The sequence below is a fragment of the Nematostella vectensis genome, chromosome 9, assembly GCF_932526225.1.
Source record: "Nematostella vectensis chromosome 9, jaNemVect1.1, whole genome shotgun sequence".
Lineage (NCBI taxonomy): Eukaryota > Metazoa > Cnidaria > Anthozoa > Actiniaria > Edwardsiidae > Nematostella > Nematostella vectensis.
In genome coordinates, this window is record NC_064042.1 from 14,723,953 (window position 1) to 14,745,720 (window position 21,768).

Sequence of the window (21,768 nt, forward strand, 5' to 3'; positions counted from 1 at the left end):
ATAATTCTTTGTGTCTATTTTTAGATAAAAATATACTTATAAGAAGTCTCAGCACATTTTCGGCACTCACTCAGAACACGTTGTTTGGAAGGGAGTCCTTCTCTTCGAGACTTAAAGGTATTTGTTTTATTGTTGATAGCTTTTTGAGAGAAATTTAATAACGTCGCTCAATAGTCTCAGGATAATAATATATAAAGTTTAATACGCTAAGGAAATAAGTGTGCTTCACAACTCTCGGAAGAACTGAGGAACTTGAAAACTTCACAATCACATCTTTTACGATCCTCAGCTAAAAAGGAGCTACTGGTTTCTACTTTGAAATGATAGCGAAACGAGAAGGGTCTAATTCAAGCATTTAATGTAGCGAGAAACCGAACTGGCAAAGGCTCCATTTCGAAATCGTCCACAGAGTCTTTTTTTTTTTGTGTGCCGAAAGCACAACTTACGTTCAGTCCTTCGTAGTAAAATTTATGCTCTCTCAAAAGTGGTGGAGAATGGCACCAAGAAATATTGATTGTTTTGGCCAAATTTTACACCTATTTTCAAATGTATGCGGAATTCCCGGCTTCATATTCTGTTATAGTGCCGCCGAAAGATGCATTATTCGTATATGCTCGGTCTTTTGGTTGTCGTTTGTGGCGATGGATGTGTCTGTGGCGTGGCGGTGGGGATGTTGCGTTGTGAATGGAAGGGAATGAATGAGTTGTGGCGGTGTTATTGACGATAAGCGTAAGCTAAAGAACGGTGTAAAGAAGAGCGCTATTCGGGTTGTTTCATTTAAAAAAAAAGAATAGATAGTCGAAATAAAAATTAGAAATAGTTATTATTGTTAGCGCGAGATGTCGCGGTGTGAGTGGAAGAGAATGAATGAAATGTGGCGGTGTTATTATCGATAAGCGTAAGTGCTAAAGAACATGGTAAAAAAGGGTGTTATTCGGGTTGATGCATTTATTAGTGTTAGCGAGTATTTGAAATAACGTGTAGTCATGTTTTTTATTTATTTTTCAGGAGTTAATAGCCCGCGAGTTAATTATGCATGTGACACGCGCCAACGGGTGATAATTGTAATTGGTGGTAATTGTGGTAATTAATGCATATGAAACACGCGACTTGGTTATTATCTTTGGTCGGTTCCACAGAACTGTCAATGTTCATGCGATTGCTCTAGATTTTTTTACCAAAGACGACTCAATGTATGGAGAGTGCACACATAAATTTGTATTAGCACGCAATAATGTAGTAGCCTTTAAAAAGTAAACAACATTTTTTGCACTTATTTGACAAAAAATTGAGCGTTAGTTTTTTGACGATATTGCCAAAATCAGTTCAATATGTGGTGATACAGCCTCTGAAAAAAATCTGTGGAAGGGAAAAAATCTAGATGTATATTAAGTATTTCGACCCTAAAAATTGACGGCGAAGTTCAGCCCGTTCGAAAGCATTCATGTTAGCCTTTACAACCACCAATTGTGTACGATAACTCATGTCAAGTTTGGTTTGGCTATGTTCAATAGAAAGAAAGTTGTAACATTTTGAATAACACTACCATTTTAGAACATCTTTCTACAAAACTAATAAAAACACTTTTTTCGCAATATTTCAACAATCAACCGTGGAATTTTAGAGATATTTTTCAATGATAAAATTCGGTCCTTTAGACAACTTCTATGGTCGACTACATTGCATAGAAGCGCTTTGTTGGGGCAGGGGAATGTTTTAAAGTGAGGGACTACCCCGGGTTGTGTTTTCGTGCTGGCGGGGGTTTTGTCAATTTCACGCCACACAGCGGTATGCAAATCGAGAGCGTGTTGGAAATGCACACATCAGTCAGGGGGGCGCAAAGAAGAATGTCAAGCCTGAACTGTTTACAATACAACACCATAAGGGCTCGTACGTATCAACGTGCGCTCTCTTTTAGTCACAAAAAAACTTTGTGCTTTCAAAACGGCCGGTATTCTTTAATTACAAGTCAGAATAATATTTTAGGCATGATATTAAACTGCCAATTGTAGTAATAGAATACCGTATCGTCGGCCTTGTTTAAATGAAGCCCCGAGTTTTTTGCAACTTAAAGAAAGCGCACGTTGATACGCCAAGATCATATGGTGTTGTATTGTAAACAACAGCTTCCGCTGCTTCACCCTCGCCGGCCAAAGGGGGGGGTGGTGTGCGCGCCTGTATTCTGCCGTTCTCCCTTGGTAAAAAGTCTAGCTTTGATATCTGTCACTCTGTCTTTTTCCCCCAAGGTTTGGAAGTCGCAATGGAGTTTGTACTGCAAATCTTACTACTAATTCTGTTGTCATGGCAACACGCCATTGGCCACGACTGCAAGGACTACTTATACTTTATGCGAAACTTTCAGCTGCAAGGAAACGTCATCGAGACTAAGCAAACTACCAAATACGCTTGTCGACAGAGTTGTCATAGCCACAAGGATTGCTTTTCTATCAACTACAAGGAAAAAGAGTGAGTGATGATATATTCCATCCTCATCGAATATGAGGATTGAATATGACATCATCAGAACTATTAAGGGAAAATGAACTAGCATTTCGCAAAGATTAAGTATAGTCTATATATTGCTTGCTCCCTTGTTCGTTCGTTCGTTTGTTTGTTTGTTTGTTTGTTTGTTTGTTTGTTTGTTTGTTGTTTGTTTGTTTGTTTGTTTGTTTGTTTGTTTGTTTGTTTGTTTGTTTGTTTGTTTGTTTGTTTGTTTGTTTGTTTGTTTGTTTGTTTGTTTGTTTGTTTGTTTGTTTGTTTGTTTGTTTGTTTGTTTGTTTGTTTGTTTGTTTGTTTGTTTGTTTGTTTGTTTGTTTGTTTGTTTGTTTGTTTGTTTGTTTGTTTGTTTGTTTGTTTGTTTGTTTGTTTGTTTGTTTGTTTGTTTGTTTGTTTGTTTGTTTGTTTGTTTGTTTGTTTGTTTGTTTGTTTGTTTGTTTGTTTGTTTGTTTGTTTGTTTGTTTGTTTGTTTGTTTGTTTGTTTGTTTGTTTGTTTGTTTGTTTGTTTGTTTGTTTGTTTGTTTGTTTGTTTGTTTGTTTGTTTGAAACAATAATTATTCCACACATATTTAGCAACACATACAAAAACATGATTTTTCTGTTCAATTTCGCTTTTCTGTTGGAAATCATAGGCGAGAAACTGCAGAAAAAACATTGTTTTGACCTGCTTTTCTTTCGATTCCCGATTTGCTTTGCTTTACTTGAACATCCTGAAAATAAGGTTTACATTACTTGAACGTCTTAAAAAAAGGAGTCTGAACAATAACATTTCAGGTTATCACAGGTTTCCCGCGCGTTTGCCCAAGCTCCTTATATACCTTCTAAAAAACTACAGTCGTTGATTAATTCCCTTATTCTCATCTTTTACAGGTATCGATGCGAGCTGAACGCAGCGACACACTTGTCACATCCCCAAATGTTAAGACCAGAAGCCAACGCATTTTACGCGTTGATTAAAACACCAAACCGCTGCAGTAACAAGCATTGTTCGAGTGAGAAAAGATGCGCTTTGGTAGGAAACAAGGTGGCATATCAGTGCAGTGAAGGTAATTTTTGAGTGGGATGAGACGTATTATACATTTCAAGGATAGGATAAGATTTTCCAAGAAAAATTGAAGTTAGTTTGAGTGGGATGAAATGTACAGTGCGTTGCCGCTATTACGGACGCTTTTTGCATTTCGCACCACAACCTTTTACCAATAAAAAGAACACTTTTAATATTTTGCCAGTAACAAGATGGGATCTTAAACTAATAAAATACGTTTAATATATAAACATATTTTTTAAGTTTAGGGCGCCGTGCTCGAAAAGTATGTGTAACTGATTTGCCCTATTCCCGGTCAACTGGCCCCGGAAACAAACTTCACGAACGATTTTCGTAACTTCTCCCATATATTCCCAAGGTTCATAAAATAAGAATAAGAATTTATCTTATTTAGCAAAGCCAACTATGTGGATCTACGGAGAGCATTTTACCATTTGTTTACTTGATAATTGTGCGCTCTCTGAACCACAATTCATCCGTTTCGTCGAAAAATAATCATGAAATTTGGCATATAACAATTGTATTATTAAGTTTTACTGGTTCAACTAGGCGCGATATCGAACATTATCACTGATATCTGATCATGAGACTAGGATATTATCATTGTTTTCCTTTCTAATTACATGCTATTAGATAGTGGTTAGACCCCTTTCCTCTCCTCTCCTTTTCTCTCGATATTGTGATATTATCGGAGATTTTCTTTTAATCACCTACTAATGTCTATTTAGATACCCTTCTTCCCTCTGCTGGACCCTCGATACTGTGATATTATCGGAGATTATCTTATTATTTTCTACTAGATGTTTATTTAGAGATACCCTCCTTCCTTCTGCTGGACCCCTCTATATTGTAATATTATCGGAGATTATTTTATTAGAATCTCATAGATGTCTATTTAGATCCTCTCCTTCCATCTGCTTGACCCCTCGATATTGTGATATTATCGGAGATTATTTTATTAGAATCTACCAGATGTCTATTTAGATACCCTCCTTCTCTCTGCTGGACCCTCGATATTGTGATATTATCGAAGATTATTTTATTATAATCTCATAGATGTCTATTTAGATCCTCTCCTTCTATCTGCTTGACCCCTCGATATTGTGATATTATCGGAGATTATTTTATTAGAATCTACTAGATGTCTATTTAGATCCTCTCCTTCCATCTGCTTTCTCGATATTGTGATATTATCGGAGATTATTTTATTACAATCTACTAGATGTCTATTTAGATCCTTTCCTTCCATCTGCTTGACCCCTCGATATTGTGATATTATCGGAGATTATTTTATTACAATCTACTAGATGTCTATTTAGATACCCTCCTTTCCTCTGCTGGACCCCTCGATATTGTGATATTATCGGAGATTATTTTATTAGAATCTACTAGATGTCTATTTAGATCCTCTCCTTCCATCTGCTTTCTCGATATTGTGATATTATCGGAGATTATTTTATTACAATCTACTAGATGTCTATTTAGATCCTCTCCTTCCATCTGCTTTACCACTCGATATTGTGATATTATCGGAGATTATCTTATTATCTTCTACTAAATGTCTATTTAGATCCTCTCCTTCCATCTGCTTTACCCCTCGATATTGTGATATTATCTGAGATTATCTTTTTAGAATCTACTAGATGTCTATTTAGATATTCCCCTTACCTATGCTGAACCCCTCGATATTTTGATATTATCGGAGATTATCTTATTATTATCTACTAGATGTCTATTTAGTACCCTTCTTCCCTCTGCTGGACCTCTCGATATTGTGATATTACCGAGGTTTTTTTATTTGAATCTAATAGATGTCTATTTAGATCCTCTCCTTCCATCTGCTTTACTCCTCGATATTGTGATTTTATCTGAGATTATCTTATTAGAATCTGCTAGATGTCTATTTAGATTTCCCCTTACCTATGCTGGACCCCTCGATATTGCGATATTATCGGAGATTATCTTATTAGAATCTACTGGATATCTATAGAGATTCATTCGTCCTCTCTGCTGGTCCCCTCGATATTATCGGATATTCGACTACAAAATACACTTTGACTGTCAATATCTGACTGACTGATATTATCAAGTCGTGAGATGCAATAATCAAGGTTCAAAACAGCAGTTCTTAAGTTATAGTATCTGATATATATCAGTAATTAGATGGACATTCTATGTGTAAATCTTTTGATATTATCTAATACTAAGTCATGAGATGCAATAATCTAGGTTCAACATGGCAGTTCTAAGGGTATAAGATCTGATTAGAAATAAGATTTGTGAGCTTTGTTATAATACCGACCAAATATCTGATACTAGAACCCTGTGAAAAAATATCTGATTTATATCCGATTTTAGATGAGTGATAAATATCGTATAAATATCAAAGTGCCAGAAAAATTCTATATCGCGCCTTTATGTGTAATTGGGTAACGTCCCTAATTGGGGCAACACACTGTATTATACATTTCATGGATAGAATAAGATTTACCAAGAAGAATTAAACTTAGTTTGAGTTTTGTTGTCAAGGTTTGTTTGGTTTGGTTGTCAAGGCTCGCGTGAGCGAGTTCTGCTGTATATAGTTCAAGTCAGCGGTTAACTCGAGTTATCAAAGCTCGAATAAGCCGGGTTATACTGTAATCCAATCGCGAGCTGTGACCGGCTGACACCTTTAAAGCGAATGGGATTTTGCTTGCCTTAAAAAAACCGTGCATGCACCATAAGTATCATATGGAAAAAGGATAATTTAAGACGGGAGGTCCCCCCACCCCTTGTTTACGCGCTTGCCGTTCGGTAAACACTAGGTCTGGTACCAGCTTAATGACAATACGAGGAAAAGGTTCCTTCACAACTCTTATCCACCGCAGAAAACGCTATCAGAACGCTCGGATTATATCTTGGCAGTGTTACGTTTTTATTTTAATATTTCTGAGTTGTTTGCAGATTGCCCGGAAAAGGCTCTTGGTATGGAATCAGGAGCTATTGGAGACTCAGCGATAACTGCCTCAAGTATTAATCCTGACCTGGGTTATGTGCCGCGGTATGCTCGCCTTAATGCGCCATCATCTGCTAATAATGGATGGATAGCTGGGCCCAGAGCTGCAGGAGAGTATCTTCAAGTTGACCTTGGACGTGTAGTAGCAGTCACCAAGGTTGCCACTCAAGGAAGACGGAACTCACCCATGTGGATGAAAACTTATAACATCGGCTACAGCACTGATCTCTCCACCTGGCACGTCTACCGTGAGGGAGGAAACGCCCAGTCACCTCATAAGGTAAGCTAATAAGGCAGCCGGGAGGAGGGGGGATGGAGGGGAGGGGAGGGGGACACTCAATATTGGTTAAAGGAGTCAATTTCCTATCTTTTAGGGTAGATGACTCTACCAACTTCTGCCCCTAAAGGGTGTCCAACAATTAAAGGGTGTCCAATGACTCTACTATACCTTTGGGGCTTTCAAGATACAATGGAGGCCCGAAACACCCAAAACGGATTTCAGTCAACGGATCGGTTAATAATGCACAATGCCATATTTTTACTTGCCGAGTGTTATTGTTTAAGGCGGCCAAGTGGTTTTTCAAAAGATCATATCCATCCACAACGATCTTGTTGTAAATCGACTATAACAATATTTTGATTTATTAATCTAATTTGTAAAAAGATCAGCCTAAGAATTGAGGTTGATTTTTCCAATGATCCCCTCTGTTTCTTATGAGTCCATGTTTTTTTGTATTAGTCTTTTTCCCTTCTCTCCTCAGTCCGATTCCCGGCGCTAAATATGTCAATTTTGTAACAATGCTGGAGAAAGCCTTCTTCTTTACTAGGTGTTCACCGGCAACTCGGATCAGCACACGGTTGTTTACGGGTCATTTGAAGAACCCATTCATGCACGCGGCATCCGATTCATCGCGCAGAGCTGGGAATGGCACATATCTTTTCGAGTAGAAATCTACGGCAGATGTGACATATAATATGACTCTACACCACCTTGGAAAGGTATGAGGCTCTTTCCCAGTCCTCCTCCTTAAAATCGCCAATTTGGCCGAGGATTTTTGGATTAAGTTTTGTTTAAGTTTGTCTCAGTAGTCTTCTCCCCCACCCCTTACCCCTCCACTTTCCTGGGACTTGAAATTTAAAGGCGTATTAAAGCCTGTCTCGTCCCTAGTATTGGCTCATTTGCGGCGCGCAAAATACCACGGGAAGGCGGACCGGAGGGCCGAGCATTTGTGACGGTCCAGCATGCATTGCGTTTGCATTGTCTTGCCTCTTTCTGTCCGTGAACCTTTGAGCGCCATTTTTTTTTCTCCGCAAAGCATTGAAGCTGAAAAAATACCAGTTCACTTCGGCCAATTACATAATTCCGATGATTTTAAATAATTGAAGGCCGACGAAAGAGAAAAGAATCTATTAGACTCAGCCCTAATTATCAGCCACATCCTCGAAAAAACCTCCTTCAATCATTTTATATACTTATTTACTTGTTAATTTATTCATAAACTAATTTATGTATTTGTTCATTCATTTGTTTTTTTATCTGTTTTATTTTTGTTTGATAAGTTATTCATGTCTTGCTAATTATTTTTTTTCATAGGCAGATGCAGTATGAAACAATAGACCATGATGCCATGTATGAAACAAAACTTTGTAATTGCTTGCCTCGTGTATTGTGCTTTAGTTGGAAAGAAGCGGTCTTTACGAATATATATTTCATCGACACCGTAGAACTTACTGTGGCTGTAGCAATGTATAGTCGATATAGCAGAAGTATAAACCTTTTTTTAGGCTACTTGCATGAATGCCAGTCACCTTCATGCTAATTGCATGAATGCCAGTCAACTTCAGGCTACCTGCATGAATGCCAGTCAACTTTAGGCTACTTGCATGAATGCCAGTCAACTTTAGGCTACTTGCATGAATGCCAGTCAACTTCAGGCTACTTGCATGAATGCCAGTCAACTTTAGGCTACTTGCATGAATGCCAGTCAACTTTAGGCTACTTGCATGAATGCCAGTCAACTTTAGGCTACTTGCATGAATGCCAGTCAACTGTAGGCTACTTGCATGAATGCCAGTCAACTGGAGGCTACTTGCATGAATGCCAGTCAACTGTAGGCTACCTGCATGAATGCCAGTCAACTGGAGGCTACTTGCATGAATGCCATTCAACTGGAGGCTACTTGCATGAATGCCATTCAACTGGAGGCTACCTGCATGAATGCCAGTCAACTGGAGGCTACTTGCATGAATGCCAGTCAACTTTAGGCTACTTGAATGAACGCCAGTCAACTGGATGCTACTTGCATGAATGCAAGTCAACTGGAGGCTACTTGCATGAATGCCGGTCAACTGGAGGCTACTTGCATGAATGCCGGTCAACTGGAGGCTACTTGCATGAATGCCAGTCAACTGGAGGCTACTTGCATGAATGCCAGTCAACTGGAGGCTACCTGCATGAATGCCAGTCAACTGGAGGCTACTTGCATGAATGCAAGTCAACTGAAGGCTACTTGCATGAATGCCAGTCAACTGGAGGCTACTTGCATGAATGCCAGTCAACTGGAGGCTACCTGCATGAATGCCAGTCAACTGGAGGCTACTTGCATGAATGCAAGTCAACTGAAGGCTACTTGCATCAATGCCAGTCAACTGGAGGCTACTTGCATGAATGCCAGTCAACTTTAGGCTACTTGCATGAATGCCAGTCAACTTCAGGCTACTTGCATGAATGCCAGTCAACTGGAGGCTACTTGCATGAATGCCAGTCAACTTTAGGCTACTTGCATGAATGCCAGTCAACTGGAGGCTACTTGCATGAATGACAGTCAACTGGAGGCTACCTGCATGAATGCCAGTCAACTGGAGGCTACTTGCATGAATGCCAGTCAACTGGAGGCTACTTGCATGAATGCCAGTCAACTGGAAGCTACCTGCATGAATGCCAGTCAACTGGAGGCTACTTGCATGAATGCCAGTCAACTGGAGGCTACTTGCATGAATGCCAGTCAACTGGAGGCTACTTGCATGAATGCCAGTCAACTGGAGGCTACTTGCATGAATGCCAGTCAACTGGAGGCTACTTGCATGAATGCCAGTCAACTGGAAGCTACCTGCATGAATGCCAGTCAACTGGAAGCTACCTGCATGAATGCCAGTCAACTGGAGGCTACTTGCATGAATGCCAGTCAACTGGAGGCTACTTGCATGAATGCCAGTCAACTGGAGGCTACTTGCATGAATGCCAGTCAACTGGAGGCTACTTGCATGAATGCCAGTCAACTGGAGGCTACTTGCATGCATGCCAGTCAACTGGAGGCTACTTGCATGAATGCCAGTCAACTGGAGGCTACTTGCATGAATGCCAGTCAACTGGAGGCTACTTGCATGAATGCCAGTCAACTGGAGGCTACTTGCATGAATGCCAGTCAACTGGAGGCTACTTGCATGAATGCCAGTCAACTGGAGGCTACTTGCATGAATGCCAGTCAACTGGAAGCTACCTGCATGAATGCCAGTCAACTGGAAGCTACCTGCATGAATGCCAGTCAACTGGAGGCTACTTGCATGAATGCCAGTCAACTGGAGGCTACTTGCATGAATGCCAGTCAACTGGAGGCTACTTGCATGAATGCCAGTCAACTGGAGGCTACTTGCATGCATGCCAGTCAACTGGAGGCTACTTGCATGAATGCCAGTCAACTGGAGGCTACTTGCATGAATGCCAGTCAACTGGAGGCTACTTGCATGAATGCCAGTCAACTGAAGGCTACTTGCATGAATGCCAGTCAACTGCATGAGTGGCACCAACACGGAAAGGGGCGGGGCACTATATATTTTCCTATAGACTTTTTCCTATAAACGTTTTCCTATAGCATTTTCCGATATACTATTTCCTATAGCTTTTGTGGTCTAAAATTGACTGGAGCGAACAATCTTGACTTCCTATGAAACGAGAGCTCCTGGAGCCTATTTAAACTGCTACAAAAGATGAAGGAAAACCGGTTTTTCTTCAAGTTTGTATGCCAGTCAACTGCATGAGTGGCACCAACACGAAAAGGGGCGGGGCACAATATATTTTCCTATAGACTTTGTCCAATAGACATTTTCCTTAATACTATTTCCCATAGATTTGTGGTCTATGATACACTGGAGCGAACAATCTTGAATTTCTATGAAAATGAGAAACGAGAGCTCCTGGAGCCTATTTAAACTGCTACAAAAGATGGAGGAAAACCGGGTTTGTATGATATTTTTTAATACATGGGGATATCTTTGATATGATATTTTTTACTATAAAGGAATTGTTACGCCGCAAAATGTAATAACTAACACAAAATGTAATCTTTACACGAAATGTAGTAACTTTCAACGTGAAATGTAATAACTTTCAACGCAAAATGTAATAAATGTTTAACACGAAATGTTATAATTTTCAACGCAAAATGTAATAACTTTCACCGAAAAATGAAATAAATGTTTAACGCGAAATGTTATAACTTTCAACGACTGATAAAAAAAGAACCTAAACAGTGAAGTTTGTGATGACATACCGTAGGCCCCACCACTTACCCCTTAACCGCCCCTACCTACCCCATCGCTCCTTTTCCCTCCCCCTAGCCCTAACCCTTAGCTTACGCATCCCCTACCCCATGCCTTACCTCCCTGACCCCTAAACCACCACTTCCTATCCCTAGCCCAACGCTAATTACCCCTAGCTCACGCACCCCTTACCCCTCTTACACCTAAACCAAGCCTTATCCCTAGCCAAGAATAAAAATAAAACACTCACGCGCGTTCTCATCACCGGCACTTTTCCCGCAAAAAAGCAAAAGTCCCAGATATTTGCGCACAAGTCCGACGATTGAGAGGGAAGGGGAAGATAGACGATGGAAATACCATTTAGTTCGCAGTTAAAGTGCGAAAAGTAGTAACAAAAAATAATTCAGATAGTCTTACTTTAAGATTTTTTAAAAGGGAATAGTTTTAATATTGGCAAAAGGCAGTTTCAATTATCTATATTTTAGTATTTTGTCCCCTCCCTAGAATAGGATTGTTTTTTGGACCCCACGTGATAATTTCCCGCGTTTCGAAAGCCTGGAAGCTGTAACCGTCACGTTCGCGGTGTTGTCGAAGTCAACGTCAAAGGAGAAGGATTTCTTCGACCACAAACTCGCCATGGATGCTCGAATTCTCACCGAACGTTTTGGAGATATAATGACAACTTTCAACCCGTCTTATCGGTTAAAATTTGAACGTTTTGGAGATGCCAAACCGAAGAAAGACCCTGAGTTTATGAAGCACGTGGAAAGTTTTTATGCTGCTGGCACTCGAGACCCAGTCAACAATAACAACAGAGATACCCGAGACAGAGTCAACAACAGAGACACACGAGACCCAGTCAACAACAGAGACACCCGAGACCCAGTCAACAATAACAACAGAGATGCCCGAGACACAGTCAACAACAGAGACACACGAGACCCAGTCAACAATAACAACAAAGATACCCGAGACACAGTCAACAACAGAGACACCCGAGACCCAGTCAACAACAGAGACACCCGAGACCCAGTCACCAACAGAGACACCCGAGACCAAGTCAACAACAGAGATACCCGAGACACAGTCAACAACAGAGACACCCGAGACCCAGTCACCAACAGAGACACCCGAGACACAGTCAACAACAGAGACACCCGAGACCCACTCAACAACAGAGACACCCGAGACCTAGTCAACAACAGAGACACCCGAGACCCAGTCAACAACAGAGACATCCGAGACACAGTCAACAACAGAGACATCCGAGACACAGTCAACAACAGAGACACCCGAGACCCAGTCAACAACAGAGACACCCGAGACCCAGTCAACAACAGAGACACCCGAGACACAGTCAACAACAGAGACACCCGAGACCCACTCAACAACAGAGACACCCGAGACCCACTCAACAACAGAGACACTCGAGACACAGTCAACAACAGAGACACCCGAGACCCAGTCAACAACAGACACCCGAGACCCAGTCAACAAAGAGATACCCGAGACCCAGTCAACAACAGAGACACCCGAGACCCAGTCAACAACAGAGACACCCGAGACCAAGTCAACAACAGAGACACCCGAGACCCAGTCAACAACAGAGACACCCGAGACCCAGTCAACAACAGAGACACCCGAAACCCAGTCAACAACAGAGACACCCGAGAACCAGTCAACAACAGACACCCGAGACCCAGTCAACAACAGAGACACCCGAGACCCAGTCAACAACAGAGACACCCGAGACCCAGTCAACAACAGCATTACCAATGCAAGCAATGCTGGCGGCTACATAGACAACAATGGCAACTACATGGCTACGTGTGACACAGTCCTAAACAACAGTCCAAATGTGCTACCAATACAGGGAACAAGAGACCATCTCTTGATTATAATAAAATATGCGGAATCACATAAACAATTTCGAGATGCGGTCTGAAAATTAGGCATCCAGCATATTCTTGACAGACTTACACGAATTTTGTTGATCAATTGTTATCAATGTTTGTTTCATTTGAGAACTATCTAGCAAATTGATATTCAAATTCAGGCATTTTACATAGTGAGAAATCGAGCTTGCAAGGGCACCATTTCAAAATTGTCCACAGAAACTGTTAGGTTTTATTCTGGTTCGCCACTATGATATGTGTGATTACATATGATTGTGAGTTTGTATAGGAGGAGGTTGCATTACGGATTGCATATTAGAGAGTACTCTATTTAATAGGCTTTTGTGTTCCAATTCAATTAGCTAGTTTCCTTTTATTGTACATTGAGTCTGGTTTAATTAATGTTCGTGCATTTTCGTGACCCTATTCAGAATATTTGTAGAGACTTGTGAAACCGTCTCTCGTTTCTGTATAAAAGCAACCCCAAATCCTTGTAGAAGTCAGTCAGTAGACATGGAAGGATTCACAGTGTTTTAAGTGTCACAGTAATCTTTGTATTTTAAGTTGTTTTTCTCAATATTTTATGTTTTTCTTTTTTGTAATTCATGTTTTTTATGTATTTCTATGTTTTAGTGTATCGTAAAATAAACGCATGTAAGTCTTGTCTAATTCATCATTCAAACAATACGATGTCGTAGAAAGCCGAGGAACCGAGATGAAAGGAGCGTTTACCGACGGGAATCCGAGGCGGACGTTGGAAGAAGCGTTTATCGATAAGATTCCGTGGCAGACATCTGAGGCGGTATTTACCGACGAGAATCCGAGGCGGACGTTGGAAGAAGCGTTTACCGACGAGAATCCGAGGCGGGCGTCGGAGGCAGCGTTTATCGACAAGATTCCGTGGCAGACATCTGAGGCGGAATTTACCGACGAGAATCCGAGGCGAACGTCGAAGGTAGCGGCTACGGCACACAGGCGGAGGAGAGCTGTACTAGTAGGAGAAGTGACAAAAAGATCGGCTGAACTAAGACTATTGCTGGCAGCTACTGATGATAGACGAGAGTTGAGTGATTGTTATAATCGTTATGAAGAAGCCTTTAAGAAGTTCGTGGACGGTCACGAGAGGTGTATTGTTGAAGAAAAGGATGACGTCAAAGCTAAGCAGATGGAGAAATCGTACAGAGAATCTTTAGAGACAAAACAAGTGTTGGAGACTCGAATGGCGGCGTTGGAGGCTCAAAGCTCGAAGGGTTCAAGATCAAGAGCGTTATCAAGGTTTTCAAAAGTAAGCACAAGGTGAAAAGTTGTTGAGGCAGACTGGAGCGAAGTTGAAGTCCGAGCGAGGCTCTGTGTGTATGTCATCAGGGAAGGAACCGGAAGTCGGATCTTGGAACGAAGAAAGGAAAGCGGAAGTCGGATTTTGGAAGGAACAGAGGAAATCGGATGTCTGATCTTGGAACGAAGAAAGGAAACCGGAAGTAGCTACAAGATTTCTGATAGTGCGCAACCTTCGGACCCTTGGATGGAGGTAGCGAGAGCAATTCACCAAGGGCCTTCTATTCCAAGACTGGTCGTTATAAAATTCTCCGGAGACCCGCTAGAATTCGCCACGTTCAAGACCAACTTTAGAGAAAACATCGAGAATCAGGCTCAAGACGATTCTCAGAGACTTACCTATCTACTATCTCAGTGCATCGGAAAAGCAAGGGAAACGATTGCAGAATGTATTAACTTACCGGAGGGACAAAAGTATTTGAAAGCATGGGAATGTCTCACGTGGAATTACGGAGGACCGCACATGATTGCAGATGCGTACTTGAGGATCCTTACTGAGTTACAAATTCGCCGCGATAGTGCGTCGTTGCTGGACTTTGCACGCCGTCTTGAAGATATCGATTAAGTAATGCGGATGCTGGGAGATGTGTACTACAATCGGATCAACAACGAGGAAATGATTGTTCTGTTGTTGAAAAAGCTTCTCGATGATAGTCTCAAGAGAAGGTGGGCGGAGCGTGCAGGCGATCTGATTCTGGCAAGAGGTTTTGTGACTTTCGAAGATTTTGTGAAGTTCGTGCGCGCTGCTGCAGACAGGATGAACAATCGCTATGGCAAAGAACTGAAAACACTGTTGAATCAAGGCGACAAGGTTAAGTCAAGTAGCACACCTGCAGCAAGTCTAGTAACTACACTAGCGGCTGAGAGTGAGAAAACGAAAGATGAGAGGGCCAAGCGTAGTTCTCCAAAGTGTCATCAATGCGACGGTAAACATTCAACGTGGAGATGTTTCGCATTCAAGAAACTGTCAGTTGAAGATAGATGGAAGGCGGTAATCAAGAACAAGCTATGCAGACAATGCTTGGATAACGGTAATTTCGCAAAAGATTGTCCCAGAGGCTACACCTGTAGACGGCGACTGTGGGAAAAAACATCATGATCTTCTACACACATTTGACGTTACAGCCAAGAGTTCTCCAGTAGATGGATCGTCGATGAAAACAGTGAGTGCTGTACAGACGGGACCCAGACGTATCTGCTTCAAAGTCGTTCCAGTAAAGGTTTCTAACCCAAGGAACGGAAAAGAAAAGCTCGTGTACGCGTTTTTCGACAACGGATCAGATGTCAGTTTATGTCTGAGCTCGCTGGTAGACGAACTGGAGATCGATCACGGACCAGCATTCAATCTCAACATCAGTACCGTGAGTGGAGTCGTCGGTATTGAAAGTTTCAGTCTTGATGGACTGGTGACTACATCAGCTATACCTGTCAACAAGTCACACATCGCTTCCGCGGAAGAAGTAAGCCGTTGGTAGCACTTAGAAGGTGTCTTGCTCCAAGAGTTTGGAGAAGATCTGGAGGTATCCAGGCAGATAGTCGCGGACCGACCAGACATCATTGAAGCTAAAGCGGAAAAGAGAGTATGGGGAAGAGACGAACCCTACGCAGTAAGGACGATGGACGGTCTATGGCCTGATGGGATCAAGTAGTTCTACTGAAGCAGAGGCCACTGAAAACACAAGTACAGTCTTCTTGACTTTTCGAAAGTTCGAACTACAGACGACAGCTGACTTAATTGAGCATGGCCCTTTAGTCGAGGACAGATTGGCGGACGAGATCATGAAAAAACCTTGCGCGTCTAGTCAACGGACACTACAAAGTCAAGTTACCGTTTCGTCACGACCCTCCAGGGTTCCCTGATAGCTATCCTACTGCTAAAAAGAGACTGGAGTACCTGAGACGCAGGTTTGAAAAGGACCCTCTTCTTACGGATCAATACGGAGCAGTGCTAAAGAAGTATGAGAGTGAAGGCTCTTCAAGGCAAGCTCCAGAGCAAGAAGTACACGAGATGAAAAGGCATGGAAGGCTATGGTATCTACCACATCATGCTGTGTGGCAAGAGAAAAAACAGGACCCGAGAGTTGGCTTCGACTGCGCAAGTAAGATCGGAGAAACGTCGTTAAATGAAGAGCTAATTCAATAAGGTCTTGATAACACAAACAAGCTCATCGGAGTATTCTGCGCTTCCGTGTTGGATATATAGCCGTAGCAGCAGATATAAGAAGAATGTTCCACCAAGTGCTGGTGTTACACCAGAGGACAGAGGAGCGCTGTGTTATCTATGGTGGCCGGATGGTGATCTATCGAAAGACCCCAAGACTCACCAAATGTTAGTACACATTTTCCGTGCCAAGTCAACCCCGAGTGTTGCAAGCTTCGCACTTCGCCTAACAGCTAGAGACAACGCAGGCAACTTTCCCTCTGAAAGCCTTGGAGCCGTCCTAAGGGATTCCTACGTTGATGATCCACTGAAGTCATTCCAAAGTGCAAGTGAAGCCACCGCCACCAGCAGTCAACTCTGTGAACTCTTAAATAAAGGAGGATTTGAGCTTACTAAGTGGTTGTCGAACAACTGAGAAGTGGTGCAGACGTTTCAACCAGAAGATCTGGCACCGGGTTTCAAGGACCTTAATCTGGACAGCGATTGGGGGTTTCGGGAGAGTGATACGCACTGAACTACACTACTTTGCAGATGCATCACAAGATGATGGTTATGGAGCAGAGACGTATCTTCGCCTCGAGAATAAAGAAGGTTGAATCTATTGTTCGTTCGTATTTGGAAAATCAAAAGTAAAGCCTCTCGGAAGTTCAATGACAGTTTCAAAGCTAGAGTTAACAGCAGCAACCCTCCTGACCCAGATGAACGAGCTAAAACTAAAAGAGCTAGAAGGAAGAGTCAAAGTTGAAGAAGTATTATATTGGACGGACTCCACGATTGTCCAGCGATATGCTGTGAATACAAAAAGAAGATTTACAACATTCGTCGCCAACCGTGTAGCACTTATCAGACAGAGGTTCGACGTGAATGGCGCTACGTCAAGTCTGAAGACAACCCAGCAGACTACGCTTCAAGAGGCTTGAGTGTTTCAGATGAAGACAAGCTAACCATATGGAGAAAAGGACCAGACTTTTAACGGTTGCTGTGGCCATTCGAGGAGGAGGAGGATGTGAAGAAGGAGAAGACGTCGATGCTGTGTGCTGTCTCGTCTGAAGTGGACTTCTGGGAATCGATGTTTAAGCGCTATTCAACATGGACGAAGCTTGTATGCTGCATCGCTTGGCTAAGACGAAGTGTCGTAGCATTTTGTTATCGGAAATATCGGAGTCATGAAGAACACACGAGATTAGAACCATTGAAGTTGGAAGAGCTTGATGATGCAGAGAGGCTGCTGATCAGGAAAGTCCAGATGATTGAGTTCAATGAAGAGTTGGAGAAGATTCGGACATCAGCTAAGAGAAGCCGGTTCGCAGCTCTTCGTGCCTACTTGGAAGAAGGATGTATGCGTGTTGGTGGGCGTCTCCAACATTCAAGTCTTTCTCATGATGAGAAACACCCTATCATCCTACCAGGCAGACACCCCGTTACCGAGTTAATAATGACACACTATCATCTGAAGAATGAACATGCCTCTCCTCCCTCCCCCCGCAGCGAGTCATCAGGGTGGTGCTTGGGAGAGGCTTATCAGGTCCACAAGATGAATTCTGAACTCCGTGATTGGCCAGAGACTTGTAAAGGACGAAGTGCCGACGACACTTCTAGTAGAAGTAGAGAAGATTCTGAACGATCGTCCAAGAAACTGTCAGTTGAAGATAGATGGAAGGCGGTGATCAAGAACAAGCTGTTCAGACAATGCTTGGATGACGGTCATTTCACAAAACATTGTCCCAGAGGCTTCACCTGTAGACGGCGACTGTGAAAAAGAACATCATGATCTTCTACACACAAGTGACGTTACAGCCAAGAGTTCTCCAGTAGATGGATCGTCGATGAAAACAGTGAGTGCTGTACAGACGGGACCCAGACGTATCTGCTTCAAAGTCGTTCCAGTAAAGGTTTCTAACCCAAGGAACGGAAAAGAAAAGCTCGTGTACGCCTTTTTCGACAACGGATCAGATGTCAGTTTATGTCTGAGCTCGCTGGTAGACGAACTGGAGATCGATCACGGATCAGCATTCAATCTCAACATCAGTACCGTGAGTGGAGTCGTCGGTATTGAAAGTTTCACTTGATGTCCAAGGAGTCGACGGTGGACCGAAGTTCAGTCTTGATGGACTGGTGACTACATCAGCTATACCTGTCAACAAGTCACACATCGCTTCCGCGGAAGAAGTAAGCCGTTGGTAGCACTTAGAAGGTGTCTTGCTCCAAGAGTTTGGAGAAGATCTGGAGGTGTCCAGGCAGATAGTCGCGGACCGACCAGACATCATTGAAGCTAAAGCGGAAAAGAGAGTATGGGGAAGAGACGAACCCTACGCAGTAAGGACGATGCTTGGATGGACGGTCTATGGCCTGATGGGATCAAGTAGTTCTACTGAAGCAGAGGCCACTGAAAACACAAGTACAGTCTTCTTGACTTTTCGAGAGTTCGAACTACAGACGACAGCTGACTTAATTGAGCATGGCCCTTCAGTCGAGGACAGATTGGTGGACGAGATCATGAAAAAACCTTGCGCGTCTAGTCAACGGACACTACGAAGTCAAGTTACCGTTTCGTCACGACCCTCCAGGGTTCCCTGATAACTATCCTACTGCTAAAAAGAGACTGCAGTACCTGAGACGCAGGTTTGAAAAGGACCCTCTTCTTAAGGATCAATACGGAGCAGTGCTAAAGAAATATGAGAGTGAAGGCTTTTCAAGGCAAGCTCGAGAGCAAGAAGTACACGAGATGAAAAGGCATGGAAGGCTATGGTATCTACCATATCATGCTGTGTGGCAAGAGAAAAAACCGGACCCAGAAGTGGACTTCTGGGAATCGATGTTTAAGCGCTATTCAACATGGACGAAGCTTGTATGCTGCATCGCTTGGCTAAGACGAAGTGTCGTAGCATTTTGTTATCGGAAATATCGGAGTCATGAAGAACACACGAGATTAGAACCATTGAAGTTGGAAGAGCTTGATGATGCAGAGAGGCTGCTGATCAGGAAAGTCCAGATGATTGAGTTCCATGAAGAGTTGGAGAAGATTCGGACATCAGCTAAGAGAAGCCGGTTCGCAGCTCTTCGTGCCTACTTGGAAGAAGGATGTATGCGTGTTGGTGGGCGTCTCCAACATTCAAGTCTTTCTCATGATGAGAAACACCCTATCATCCTACCAGGCAGACACCCCGTTACCGAGTTAATAATGACACACTATCATCTGAAAAATGAACATGCCTCTCCCCCCTCCCCCCGCAGCGAGTCATCAGGGTGGTGCTTGGGAGAGGCTTATCAGGTCCACAAGATGAATTCTGAACTCCGTGATTGGCCAGAGACTTGTAAAGAACGAAGTGCCGACGACACTTCTAGTAGAAGTAGAGAAGATTCTGAACGATCGTCCAATCACCAAGGTGTCCAGCAATCCGACTGATATAGAAGCTCTAACTCCCTCTCACATTCTCCTACTGAAAAGAAACCAGAGTAAGTCCACCTGTACGCTCGAGGCAACAGACCAGTTCAAGCATCGCTGGAAACAAGCCCAGCTGCTGGCAGAGGAATTCTGGAATATATGGGTAAAAGAGTACCTTACAACACTCCAGCGGCGACAGAAATGGTTGAACCCGACACCCAACGTCAATGTTTGAGATCTAGTGCTCATAGTGGACAAGAACATACCAAAGGGAAAGTGGCCGAAAGCTCTTATAACGAAAACCTTCACAGACAAGGCTGGAGTTGTCCGCAGTGTAACGGTCAAGACCGCAAGCGGCGAGCTCCATAGAGATGTCAGAAAGCTTTGCCTATTGGAAGAAGAACTAATCAAAAGGATCGATGAGGAAGCTTAGAGTAAGACTGAACAGATTCAAGCAGCCTATGATATGTGTGATTACATATGATTGTGAATTTGTATAGGAGGAGGTAGCATTACGGATTGCATATTAGGTTGTACGTAGAGTACTGTTGTCTATTTAATAGGCTTTTGTGTTGCTAGTTTCCTTTTATTGTACATTGCAGTTCGGTTTAATTAATGTTCGTGCATTTTCGTGACCCTATTCAGAATATTTGTAAAGAGACTTGTGAAACCGTCTCTTGTTTCTGTATAAAAGAAACCCCAAATCCTTGTAAAGGTCAGTCAGCCAGTAGACAAAGGATCCACAGTGTTGTAAGTATCACAGTAATCTTTGTATTTTAAGTTGTTTTTCTCAATATTTTATGTTTTTCTTTTTGTAATTCATGTACTTTATGTATTTCTATGTTTAGAGAATCGTAAAATAAACGAATGTAAAAACATTTCTTGGCTGATTCAAAAACCAAAATAGTATTTTTTTCTCCCAGCTTAAAGCACCATTCACGTTCAGACTTTCGAAATAAAATTTATGCTGCCTTTTCCACCGCATGGAATACACCTATTTCAAAAACGGTTGTCAGTGCAAATGGCGAATGGCAAATGGCAGGTCTATGACCGAAGGGCACCATGGGTATGAGTACTTGGCGTACGATAACAGGCAATATGCCGGCGCCATACAGTGATGACTTACGATGGAGGGTTATATGGTCAATGTTCAGTCGTTTTCTGTACCGGAGACAGCATTTTATCTAGGCCTAAGTGAAAGGACAGTGGATCGCTATGTGACTATTTTTTTTGCAAGTGGGGATATCAAACCGGGGCCGTTAGGCCGTTCATACGGTAGTATCAGTTTTGCTCCACGCGAAGAGCTTATTCTCTTTGAAGCTATTCTTGAAAGTCCAGATAAAACGCTAGCAGAGATTTCTGATGAGATTTACCGGCAAACCAACTCTTCATTCGCGTTATCTACGTTAAATTATTATCTGAAGAGGAGCGGAATTACGCGTAAAAAGGTAAGGATACAAGCTGCATGTGCCTCTTAATGAATACTATAGAGAAGCTAATTAGTCTACAAATTGTATTCGCTTCTTTGAATGGGCTTTTTGGTACAATTTCTGGCAAATTCGTATCACTTTTAACCTTTCGTATTGAATTTATTTACTAAGATTTATGATTTAGGTTTACGTGTTTTAAGGTCCGTCAAGTTACACTACAAAGAAATGAAGATAGGCGCGCACAATATTGGTGCGATATAATATCCTTTCCTCCTGAAACGCTCGTTTTCTTGGATGAAAGCGGCTTTGTGAGTAAAGGACTCTGTCTATTTATCGATTACCTTTTTTTCTATATAGGGCAAACGAATTGGCAGGGAATACGGCTATAGTTTCATTGGTACAAGAGCAGAGGTGGTACGACCTAACCAAAGTTGGGGCCCACGGATATCTGCTATTCCAGTAATATCCAGCAACGGTCTGCTAGATG

The 21,768-nt window shown here is 42.3% G+C and overlaps 1 protein-coding gene across 1 annotated transcript in view; it reads left to right on the plus strand.

Annotated features, from left to right (window-relative positions):
- Positions 1 to 41: 41 nt before the first annotated feature.
- Positions 42 to 21,768, plus strand: part of LOC116605551 — a 74,422-nt gene continuing 52,695 nt past the window's right edge. Inside the window, exons 1-5 of the mRNA XM_048732113.1 lie at positions 42 to 117; positions 1,009 to 1,083; positions 2,247 to 2,466; positions 3,367 to 3,542; positions 6,485 to 6,816. Of these exons, the coding sequence (XP_048588070.1) occupies positions 2,261 to 2,466; positions 3,367 to 3,542; positions 6,485 to 6,816 (714 nt within the window). The 5' untranslated portion in view covers positions 42 to 117; positions 1,009 to 1,083; positions 2,247 to 2,260. The remainder of the gene's footprint in view (positions 118 to 1,008; positions 1,084 to 2,246; positions 2,467 to 3,366; positions 3,543 to 6,484; positions 6,817 to 21,768) is intronic.